Raw genomic sequence first — 12029 nt, forward strand, 5'->3', positions numbered from 1 at the left:
TAGCTAACTCCAACTCTTACCATGTACCTGGCCTTGGGCTGGATGCCCAAATGTCCTTCAAGAGAAGAGGCCGAGGGCTTCCCTGGTGGCGCAGTGGTTGAGAGTCCGCCTGCCGATGCAGGGGACGCGGGTTCATGCCCCGGTCCGGGAAGATCCCACATGCCGCGCGGCGGCTGGGCCCGTGAGCCATGGCCGCTAAGCCTGCGCGTCCGGAGCCTGTGCTCCGCAACGGGAGAGGCCACAACAGTGAGAGGCCCGCATACAGCAAAAAAAAAAAAAAAAAAAAGAGAGAGAAGAGGCCGAGAGGGTGGACACAGACCTGAGCCCCAGGAGAAGGCCCAGCTGTGGCCTGCACGGGGGATTCCTCCCTCCAGCCTGTTGTCTGATGTCTTCCTGACAGGGATTCAGACTCAGGAGTGTAATAACCTTGTGTTCCTTCTGGGGAAGTAGTCAGCCAGTGGTCCACAAGCGCGGGGCAGAGGGGTACACTGTGTACCCACAGACTCCAGGCCAGAGAAAGGCAGGGCTGGGGGTCTGTGTGCTTCCTCGGCCTCGGCCCCTCACCGCCCTACCCAGCCTTGCTGCTCCTCCCTGGGGAGAGGCATATCCAGCAGAAAGGGGAAAACAGATGGCTTCCCTTCCACTCCAGGTGGGCATGTCAAGGAAGGCCACCCAGACCAGGAACGTCCCTCCAAGCAACGTACACCGAAGGCTGGCCAAAGCCTGGGGCTCCCAGGGGCTCCCCAACAGCGATGCCCGAAACTCCCAGGCAAGCTCACTGTAGCAGAGACCGCTCTGGCCCAGGATAGATGGGAGAATACCCTGGGTGAAGGGCCTCCCCAACTCTGCACAGCCCAGCACGTGACCAGCCTCTCCACCCACAGGCTTTTCCCGGAACCCCAGTGGCCAGCGGTGCTGGGGTGGGCCAGGCCCATGCGCAAGGTCAGCTGGCTGGACAGATTAGAATGCTCCGCACTTGGGACAAGGGCCATGTTTATCTCCCTGAAAGATCTGGAACCAAGCCCCGGGAGAGCAGCCTGGCAGGAAAAGAAACACGTCGTTTGTAGGCAAAAACAAGGGGAAGTAAAAAAGTAAAAACAGTGTGGGGGGCAGCCTTATTATGGGGAACCCTGTTCTGGGGCCTGAGTGAAGGCACATCACTGTATGCTCTGGAGGGTCACCCCCGCCCCCTGCCCCCATCCCCATGCCCCCAACGAGATATATATATACACGCACACACACACACACACACCTGTATAGACAGACAGAAAGAATACAATTACTGACTGCTGATCTGATCTGATGAAAATCTTTATGGACTCAGGAGCCACCTCAGCTGGTGGTCAGGCACTCAGGGCCTGCTTTGAATCCTGGCCCTATCCCTTACCAGCCATAGCCTAGGTAAACTTAGGCCAGTGTCCTCATTTCTCCAAGCCTCAGTCTCCACACCTGCAAAATGGGTGGAATAAAGTACATCCCTTACTGAATGAACTCAGGGAAAGTGGCCGCACAGGGAACAGCTGTCACAGGCATTCGCTTTTTGTTTTTAAATCCTGAGGACACTAAAGGTCAGGGAGAGAGGCCTACCCTGAAGCTGAGGGAACCTTCCCTGAGGAAGTGTTATCTGAACAACAAGAAGGGAAGTTAGGAGCGATCCTTGAAAGAGAGAAAGGCAGAGGGTTCCAGGGCAGATAGGATGCCTGAAGGCCAGTGTGGCTGGAAGGCAGAAAGTGAGGGAAGCACGGCCTAGGATAAGGAGGGGGCTCTCGGCTCTGGGGCCTGAGTGAAGGCAGCCTCAGCACCTGCCAGGAGGGTCTGGATGGGTGAAGCGGGGGGAATCATATAGGTGGGCTGCCTGGCCCAGAGCACCTTCAGAGAGGGGATGCTGACCTCCACAGATTTTAAATGTCCCTGAGCTGGGGGAGCAGGGGCCACCACAAACTCATTTACATAAGCTGCCATGCAGACTTTTAGTTAAACAACACAAGTGGGGAGCAGACTCTCTCCACCCTGCACCCTCCACCTCTCTCTCTCCCACACTCATGCTCTGGGAGTTTCATTTGAATCCTTTCCATCTCGCATTCTGTCAAGTTGTCCACTGGTTTAAATTACCAGAGAAAAAACCCAAGTGGAACACAGTTCACTGCCTATGAGGAAAAAACATTACCTTCCTGGAATTTCAATACGTGACATTCTCTATTTGAGGAGAGAAAGACTCCTATTTCAGGAGATAATAGGCGTGGGCCTATTATATAGGTGTATAATACACCGATTTGATTTCCTTTCCACCACTAACCACACTCTCTCTCCTCCCTCCCCTCCCCAAGTCTGCTTTTCCTCAGCGACGTGCTCCCGGTCTGGAAGCTTCCTCAATAGTGTGTAACAGGATAGCACTGCGAGCTGGGCCACAGCACAGTCACTTGAGCTGGCTTTATTGTCTGAAACGCACTGAAAGGGTCCCTGTGCTTCACGTACTGCAGCCCTAAGGACTAGAGTCTGAGCTCAGAGGAATATTCTGGGTTGCTGGTGTCTTGGTGGGGTCAGTTTGCTTGTGGAAATGTCTAGGTTGCAAAAGGAAATAAAAAGTCAAAAAAGGCTAAAAATACTTCTGAAGTTCAACCAAAGGTCCAGGGGGCAACTCTGAAATTAAGGTGTTCCATCTTGACAGTATCACCGTGACCCTGAGACCCACCTGTGGGAAGGGGGCACAGACCCGGCCGAGGGCAGGGGGCCGCCTTCCCCCACCTGGTGGCCAGCCTGCCGGCTCCTGCCTCCTCACAGCGACAACTTGGTTCACAGGCAGAAAACCCGGAAAGCAGGAAAATACATCCATTTTCTCCCAAAGAGTTGGTAAGAGCGTCAGATTTCCCTGAGCCCTTGGCACTCAGGGGTTAATCATGGAGCTTGGTGCTGGAATCAGTGTTTCTCTTACTGTCCAAAAGGTCCAAGTCTCTCCAGTTCTAACGAGAAGGGTAGTACAACGGGAAAGTCGCACCCAGTATCGCAAAGGCCACTCGTGCCACCTGGAAAGCCAAGTCGCAGGCTGAGCCGCCGGGGGACACCCTGAGGTGGTGGTCCTCGGGGAAGGCCCGCGCCCAGCCACTGAGAAGCACCACACGGGTCTCTGGCTCAGAGGCACCTGGCCTCCCGCTGCTGGTCACTGGCTCCCTGCAGCCCCCACGGCTCACGGCGCAGGCCACAGCCTAGCTACAGCCAGCCCGATAGGCCCACGGTGGGGACGCTCAGAACTCTTCCAGAACATGAGGACGCGTCTGGGCAGCACCACCTCCTCTGAGGAAGCCCAAAGAAGCCCTGGACTGGGACATGGTGATGGGAAGACTCCATAAGCACAGCATCTCCCGTGCTACGATAACCCTAAGAAGTAAGGCGTAGTTGTTTTCTGTTTTAAAGAGATTTAAAAATGAAGCTCCAAGAGGCTAAACAGTTTGCCCAAGTTAACCCAGCTTGCAAGTGCCAAGAAGATATTTTAATTCAGTCTATCAATCTTCCCAAACGCTAAAGGTAGTAAAAACTCCTGCTCTTGACTCGGGACAAGACCCATGGTTCCCACTTGTGGGTTAGCTATAGATTCCTCCAGAAAGTCCTTGAAATCCCCAAATAGAAGAGCATTTTTTTTCCTACCGCAAGCACTTTCTGCTGAGCCTAACAGGTGTGGCTTAGCAGCAGTTGGACTGTGCACTCAAATGGCTCCTCAGGAGAACGGTACCCGCTGCCTGACAGCAAAGCCAAGACAGACCATGGGGTCCAGTGGACAGGAAGACTCCACTCCAGGTCCTTGAACCTGTCTAAAGGAATGTTCACAGGCTAGACTTCAGACAGTGAAGTCTCTGTCTCTGGTGACAAAGGATGAACGATGACCTCCCTCAGGAAGTAAACATAGAGTCATTCTTCAGTATCCGTGGGGGAGTGGTCCCAGCACCCTCCAGATACCAAAATCGGTGGATGCTCGGGTCCCTTATATAAACGGCAGAGTACAGCCTGCCCTCCGTGTGGCTGGGTTCCACATCCACGGCCTCAAAGCCTAGGCATACGGAGGGCCAACTGTAACCTTGATGGCAAAAGAGGCAGTTTCGGTTTGAACCTGGTTTGCACGATGGCGTGTTCACTTAGGCAACCAAGGGCAGGATCGTAGCGTTCTCTCCTTGACAAGAGAGCGTCCAGCACTCCCTCCTCAGGGAAGGGGGTGGGGTGGGGGCTGGATCCTTGGCAAAGCTTTGGTTCCCTCTTGGGGGAAATGCTGGGGTGCCATCTCCCTGCTGCAACCTCCCCACCTGACCGTACGGCCCCTGGAGCCTCTGCTCCTAAAACACTAGGCTCGGGCCAAGAACCACCCACCAGCAGCCCACAGGTGACCCATGGGGCCAGCTGGCCTGGGTAGTGACGCTTCTGCCTCCACCCTGGGCCCTCGACCTCTGCCTGGGGTCTTGCCTCCTACACCCTGGCCAGGTCCTTCACTCTTATTTGATGCTGCCCGCAGCGAACCCGGCGTAGGCTGCAGGACCACCTAGGCCCCATCAAAACTGACAGCTTCCCAGTAACCTCTTTCCTTTTCTGAAGATCCCTTTGGATTCTTAACCACAGAATCATCACATATTAGATCTGTAAGAAGCCTTGCAGATTATATAGCCCAACCTCATTTCATGGATGAGGTCCCCAGAGGGGAACTTACTGGCAGAGCTGGGACACCAGCCAGATATTCTTCCTATGCCAATTCTCTTTCCACATCACTGTATCACCTCTCAAAGGAATGAATCACTATGATGGGATGTAGGGTCCTATCAGAGGTGGGTTTTGAGCATGGGATCCTAGAGACCCCTCAAGTCACCACAGGCCTGCTCTGTCTGTGTCCACTCCAGCCTGAGTGGGTATGCTCTGGGCTCCTTCATCGGCAGTAGTGAGCAGCTCACACTGAGCCCTGCCTTATTTTGTAAGCCCAGCTGGGTTCCATGTCTTTGAGTATCTCAGCTCAAGAATGGAGAACTGGAATCTGGGCAGCCCCTGCCTTCCCATGTCTGGGCTAGGCCAGGACGCTGGAAGGAAAGTCAAGGTGCAAGTCAGCAATCACTAAGCCTGGGCATGTTAGGTTACGTCGATGGGAGGGTCACCATGTATTGATAACATGGGGGCCCCCTGTGCCCTCCAGCTGGTGCTGGATTTAGACCTCAGACATGAACGAGGACACTACAGGAGGGGGCTGGGGGAGGCACTCCACTTCCTCCAGTGATCCGATGCCCTTTCTCTAAAGGTCCCTCTGCCCAAAGAGGCCCCATTCAGCCTCTTACCACGGACATCCCACTCCCATAAGTCTGTACCAGCCCATGCACTTAAGGGATAGCCGGGAGGCAGGTGGGATTACACAGGGAACACGTGGTTGGAGCAGGTGGTGTTGAAGTTCACCCTGGCGGCCTTGCTGAGCAGTTATTTCCCATGGAAGACTGTCCTTTCCTGGAACTGGAGGTGGGGGGGAGCCTCTTGTTCTCAGGCTGAGCCAGTTAAGTTTATCCGGTAGCCCACTCACACCAAAGGACCCTGGTGGCAGCTTGGCCCACACTCAGCAAACACAGATATAAAGTTCATCCATGCCAGCCACATGCCTGCCATGGGGCCTTTGCACTTGCTTGACCTGTGCACCATCACTCCAGATAGCAGTCTGCCACCCCCTTACTCCTCAGTATTATTCAAATATCCCCTCTCAGGGGGGCCTTCTTTTACCCGCCCCCCCACTTCTCTTTTCAGTGCTGTATTTTGCTCCCACATCGCTTTCTAACATAGTTTATATTTTACAAATCTATTGTGCGTATCGTCCATCTTTCCCCCAGCAGAACGGTAGACTCCGTGAAGGCATGCTCCCTGCTGAGCCCCGGTGCAGGGGCAGAGCCTACACACAGTGGTCAGTCCGCTCGCACTGCCCACGCCTAGGTGTGGACATGTGGGAAGGAAAAACTGCTTTTTGCTAAATCAGACCTGCTGGGGCTAGTGAAAGGCTACAACGTGCCCAAGCCCCCACTCCCTGAAGGAAGCAACCACCATACCAGAAGACAATGCTACTTCCCGGGGCGGTGCCTCTTCTTGCCAAAGTTTATTTTTAATGCTGAATTCAGAGGAGTCTGCGAAGCGGCACTGAGACAGGCATAAATCCCAATGCTCTCAGCAATTTCCCGCAACAGCTCGTAAATCTGATGTACTGGGTGCTGAGGTGCCGAATGCAGAGGTCCCCCCCTACTCCACGGCGGAGCCGGCACGGAGCTACAGCGTGGGGAGGTGGGGCAGGGCAGAGAGAAGGCTGTCTGCGCATCCGGGTGCCAGGGGCCCACCCAGGCTTTGTGGAGCCTGAAGTTTATATAGTGGAGGAGAGTGAAGAGGGTGGGGGACGAAGCTTCAAAATAAGTCAAAACTAGGATCACAACATTGTTAGAGTCTGACCGCGCCTCCACCCCGAAGGTGTCAGAAGGGCCGGGCAAGTGAGGGGCCGGAGGCTTAAATTCCCCAGCTTCCTGCGGGGAGGGAGGCTAAAGGAGTCTCGGGTCTCTGCTGCGCTTACACTGATCACATCCCTGGGCTCCTGCTACCTGGTGAACTCTTAACCCCGGGCCCAGGTTTCCTCTCCCGTGCGCTGAGCTGAGCAGGCTGGCCTTCTCTCCCGAGAGAAGAGCAAGGGGAGGGAGAGAAAAACTGGAGCGGCGCACGGAGATGGCGAGAGGGCACGTCTCAGCTAAGAGACCTGAGATCGGTTTTAGGACTCCGGTGACAAACAAGTGCAGTTGCACTGCGTGACCCAGACGCACCCTGGAAGCGGTACTCCCCAGAAGAGCCAAGCAACGGGGCCCCGCTGCTCTCCCACTCTGGCCCGAGCCCGCTCGCAGGGCTCACGCGGGCCTCTCCCGGAGCCCGGAGCGCTTGCGGGCCAGAGGGGGCGGGGGCCGAGCGGCGCGCTCGGAGCCTAGGTCTCGACGGAGCTGCGGGATGCGGGGAAGCGGGCGGGAGCGGAGGCCTGTCTGGAAGTCTCCCTGGAGCCCTGGCCGGACGGCGCCGGCCGACAGCGTCCCCAAGCTCGCGGGATCGCGATCCGCCCCTGCACCCCGGGAGCGCGGTCACGGCCGCCCGGGCCCCGGAAACTGCGCACGACGCCCCCGGGCGCTTACGGTCGTCTGCTCCTGGCTCCCGGGAGCGCGGTCACGGCCGCCCGGGCCCCAGAAACTGCGCACGACGCCCCCGGGCGCTTACGGTCGTCTGCTCCTGGCTCCCGGGCTCGGCGGCAGCAGGTACGCGGTCCCTCCGGCTCTGGCTCCCCTGGTTCCCCGGCTCCCTATCCGCGCGTCCCCTGCCAACCCCACGCTGACCCCGCCCCGGCTCGGCCTCCCAGAGGGGCGGGCCAGGGCCGGGCCCAGGGCGGCGGGGAGACCCGGGTTCAGTCGCGCTCCGCCCCTCTTACCTGAGCGACCCGGGCGAATCTCTGCACCTGCCTAAGCTCCGCCTCTGCTTTGGAAGAGGGATCTCAAAGTGCTGCCCGCGGACCCGAGGACAGAAACGAAGCCAAAGTGTTTAGTATCTCAGGCAGTAACTGTCCACTGAATCAAAAAACAAACCCCAAGGTTGCACGTTGTATGACTTGTTTCATATTTCTAGCTGTTCATTGCTATTGTATTTTACACGTGTATTGGTCCAGGACAGATTGGGAAATTTAAAAACAAACAAATTTGTCTTTCAACACACAGAGTCTGAGAAGCATTAGTCTGGGTGAAAGTACGACCCATTCAAAGAGGTCTTCATCGCACTCGTAGAGAACGGACGTGAGGGCACGGATGGGGCGAAGGGTAAGCTGGGACGAAGTGAGAGAGTAACATGAGCATATATACACTACCAAATGTAAAACAGCTAGTGGGAAGGAGCCGCATAGCACAGGGAGATCAGCTCGGCGCTCTGTGACCACCTAGAGGGGTGGGATAGGGAGGGTGGGAGGGAGGTTCAAGAGGGAGGGGATATGGGGATACGTGTATACATATAGCTGATTCACTTTGTTATACAGCAGAAACTAACACAACATTGTAAAGCCATTATACTCCAATGAAGAGGTAAAAACAAAACCAAAAACAAACAAAACCCAAAGAGGTCTTCGTGGTGAGGATGAGGTCTACAACGGGTAGTTCAACCCCTGGACAGTAGCACTTAATCAATCCGCTTCCGTTCAGAAGAAGCTGGGCACTCAGGCCAGTGGATGCTTGGTTCTTGACTTCTGCAACAAGCGTTAATCCCCAGACCTTCATCCTTAGAAAACCTACCCTGTCACCTCTGTCATCGCTCCTCGTCACCGCCTCACAACTCCTCCGACACCGTTTTTATGTGCTCACAGATGCAGTTTCAACACCCGGCATCCTCAAGATCACAGCCAGCAGACCAGAACCAGGGCCTGTTACAGGGATATTAAACTTCTGACTGTCACCCTGTATACAACGTCAGGATAAAGTTCGCCCCCTTGGCCTCCAACCGTACTGCTCACCCTGGCCCAGGAACTCTCCATTTCAGTGAAGAGAGGCTGTTCCTGGCTAACAAACACACTCAATTCAATCACATCTCCAAGCTTTGCTCGTGCAGCATGCCTGGAAAGGATGCTCTCCTGCATCCAAACATGAAATCCTACTGTTCTTTAATTCCACACCCTCCTACAAAAGCCTTCTCTCATCCCTGCAGTCTCTGGCATCTCTGTGCTCCTTGAAAACATGCAGCCTGTGAGATCCCTCCATCCCTCCCCCACATCTTTCAGACAGAAGCTGCTCTGCCTCTGGCCATTTTACCCAGGGACTCAAATTTGTTACTCTTCAAACTGCAGTGATGATGAAAACATTCTAAAATTAGATATTGGTGATGGTGTATCACCATAACTCTGTTAATACACTAAAAACTACTGAATTGTACACTTTAGTTTTTTATATAAATTTAAACATTTATTTTTGGCTGCGTTGGGTCTTCGTTGCTGCGCGCGGGCTTTCTCTAGTTGCGGAAGGCGGGGGCTACTCTTCCTTGCGGCGCGCGGGCTTCTCATTGCGGTGGCTTCTCTTGTTGCGGAGCACCGGCTCTAGGTGGGCAGACTTCAGTAGTTGTGGCTCGCGGGCTCATGGGCTTAGTTGCTCCGTGGCCTGCTTCCCAGGCTCGAACCCGTGGCCTGCTTCCCAGGCTCGAACCCGTGTCCCCTTCATTGGCAGGCAGATTCTTAAGCACAGCGCCACTGGGGAAGCCCTGAACTGTTTACTTTAAAAGGATGAATTTTATGGTAAAGGTAATTTTATGGTAAAGGTAATTTTATGGTATGTGAATTATTGAATTTTATGGTATGTGAATTATATCTCAAGAAAACTGCTATTTTTATATAAAAAAACTGCACTGAGGTTGTAACCTCACTCCTCACTCCTGTATCCTAATATCCTCCTCCTTGGTTAGATATTCATCCAGTATTAGAATATGAAATCCAGGACAGTGCAAGATGTTTCAAAGTACAGTCTATATATACACAGTCAGTAAATAAATAAGACACTGAGTCCAACTCAGCAGGGCAAAATTTAGACAATCAGATTTCAGCTTTTGGTCAAAAGCTGTTGAAAGGTTTATGGAGTGAAAGAATGGGTATAAAGTGATCTCTAGAATAAATTATGTATTTTTAAAAGTCAGAACAAAGGCTGTTCTTCTGTACAAACTTCTGGAGAGTTTCCAGGTACATCAGGGAGAATGAAGAATAATGTGTTGGGGGGAACAATCTTGGCTAAAAATTGTAGATCAATTCCTGATTCCTGAAAGGAAACAACATCTTTTATGCCAAAAATGCATAATATAAATCTAATCATGAGGAAACATCAGGAAAAAAACCCACCAGATTAAGTAACATTCTACAAAATAACTGGCCTGTACTTTTCAAAGATGTCAATGTCAGAAAAGTCGACGTCATGAAAGGAAAGGAAAGGCAGATAAAAACGTTCATGATGAAAGGAGACTAAAGAGTCATAAAAACAAATTGCGACGCTCTATCCTAGACTGGATCCTGGACCAGACACCATTTCTATGAAGAATATTATTGGGACTACTGGGGACATTTGAAGAAAGTCTATAAGTTAAATAATAGTATCATATTAATGTTAAATATCTTGATTTTGAGAATGAATTCTTTCTAAGTGAATATCCTTGATCTCAGAAAATACACACTGAATTATTTAAGGAGTCATGGCTGAAATGTCCTTCCATTTCATACACTATATATACTCTACATATATATATATATATATATATATGGAGAGAGAGAATTACAAAGCAAATGCAACAAAATGTTAACAACTAGTAACTCTGGGTAAAGCATATATGGGAATTCCTTATACTGTTCTTGCAACAACTTTGCTGTAAGTTTGAAATTATTTTGAAATTAAAAGTTTTTAAAAATGTGGGTTAAATAAACATATACATTTATCTCAGTTCCCTAGTGAAAATGCCGTGAAAATAACTACAGAGGGGTAGAAAAGCTATAAATTCCACCAGGAGAAAGTGATTGGGAGAAAAGATAACAGCAGAGGAGAAATGTCAACAGATTTTTGTAAGATGAAAAGTCAGATGATTGACTCGGCAGAACAGATAAAGCTAAAAAGCTTTCTACAACCAGAAGCAAGCAGATTCCTGCCCTAGTCTTGCAGAGATCATTCAGCTATAGCCCATGGGCCACATCGGACCCACAACTTATTTTTGTAAATTGTTTTTGTAAATAAAGTTTTATTGGAGTACAGTCATACTCATTTGTTTGCATACTGTCTATGGCTGATTTCATACAATAGCTGAGTTGAGTAGTTACCTGTAAAGCCTAAAATATTTATTATCTGACCCTTATACAGAAAACATTTGCCAATCCCTGCCTTAGAGCCCTGCAAAGTCTTAGGAGCTAGAGGTATGGGGAGTCTCTGAAGGCAGGGGTGTGATGGTGTGGGAAATGGTCATCTGCCATAGACCTTGAGTGTCCCTGCATGTTCCTGCTGGGTGTGCCAAGAACGCAAGGCAAAGACTCAATAGTGGAGCATTGCTGTTTAATGGGTATAGAAGTTCAGTTCTGCAAGATGAAAAGAGTTCTGGAAATGGGTAGTGGTGATGGTTGCATGACAATATAAATGAATGTACTTAATGCTACTTAACTGTACACTTAAAATGGTTAAGATGATAAATTTTATATTATGTGTATTTTACCCCCCCACACACACACTTGGGGGGCGGGGAAACCCTAGGACGATTAATTTAAAGTTTGTATAAGGAGAATTTACATCTCCTGTCCCTTGTTCATAGTCTAAGCCAGTGACCAGTCCTCCCTCACTGTGGCTGACCAGGGGTTTATTTTCTGGAAATTGAACTGAAAGGCTTCCACCCCAGGGGCACTAGGCCCAAGTAGAACAGGGATGAGGCACCCGACTGAAACCAGTAGAACCAAGTGAAAGTCTTCCCATTAACCTGTGAGGCCCTCCTCAGCCCCTTCCCACTCGAGTTCACAGAACACTGTCCCCAAGTAATAATCCCGAGGCAGGAAGCAGAGGATCTGCCTCTGAACTAAATGAGCCGTCCCGGAGAAAACAGCCGCAGATAGAAAGAGCCGCAGATAGTGACATCTGGGGGCCTCATAACGAAACAGCTGGCTCCCCATCTGACCACCCTCCATTGAGGTCAATCAGGCTACTGCCCCCCACGCACACAGAACTTCCAAATGGTGTTTTAGTACCTCACTCCTAAACGTTAAAAGATCACCAGACACTGGCAAAAGTCTCCCACATAAAAGGCAGAGTCCAAACTAGAGAGAGAAAGTGCTCACAGGTAACAGAAGAAACTATAATATCCTCAAAGAGATAAAAAATGAATTGAAGCAGGAACAGGACACAATTAAAAAAGAAGCATGCAGAGAATTAGAATGCACTTTTTGAAATTTAAGAGAAAGGTCAGAAGATAGAGTTGAGGAATTCTCCCAGAAAAATAGAACACAAATCAAAGAGATAGAC

General features: G+C 51.3%; 2 protein-coding genes across 2 annotated transcripts in view; one reads left to right on the forward strand and one right to left on the reverse strand.

Annotated features, from left to right (window-relative positions):
• Positions 1 to 7334, reverse strand: part of EPHX1 (epoxide hydrolase 1) — a 40320-nt gene extending 32986 nt beyond the window's left edge. The window contains exon 1 of the mRNA XM_065874253.1: positions 7246 to 7334. The gene's annotated coding sequence lies outside the window, so the exon portion shown is untranslated. The remainder of the gene's footprint in view (positions 1 to 7245) is intronic.
• On the forward strand, positions 656 to 7488 carry LOC136118512 (serine/arginine repetitive matrix protein 3-like). Its single transcript, XM_065871760.1, has 4 exons — positions 656 to 769; positions 885 to 942; positions 6189 to 6282; positions 6885 to 7488. The coding sequence occupies exons 1-4, from the start codon at positions 656 to 658 to the stop codon at positions 7486 to 7488; spliced, it is 870 nt and encodes a 289-aa protein (XP_065727832.1).
• Positions 7489 to 12029: the final 4541 nt, after the last annotated feature.

The sequence above is a fragment of the Phocoena phocoena genome, chromosome 1 (assembly GCF_963924675.1).
Source record: "Phocoena phocoena chromosome 1, mPhoPho1.1, whole genome shotgun sequence".
In the NCBI taxonomy this organism is placed as follows: domain Eukaryota; kingdom Metazoa; phylum Chordata; class Mammalia; order Artiodactyla; family Phocoenidae; genus Phocoena; species Phocoena phocoena.

What these genes read in the sequence shown, in the direction of transcription:
- LOC136118512 (XM_065871760.1), top strand. Translation starts at nt 656, where the DNA reads ATGTCAAGGAAGGCCACCCAGACCAGGAACGTCCCTCCAAGCAACGTA. An exon ending in GCGATGCCCGAAACTCCCAG is followed by an intron (nt 770 to 884) that starts GCAAGCTCACTG and finishes CTCCACCCACAG; the next exon opens with GCTTTTCCCGGAACCCCAGT. An exon ending in GGGCCAGGCCCATGCGCAAG is followed by an intron (nt 943 to 6,188) that starts GTCAGCTGGCTG and finishes TTCCCGCAACAG; the next exon opens with CTCGTAAATCTGATGTACTG.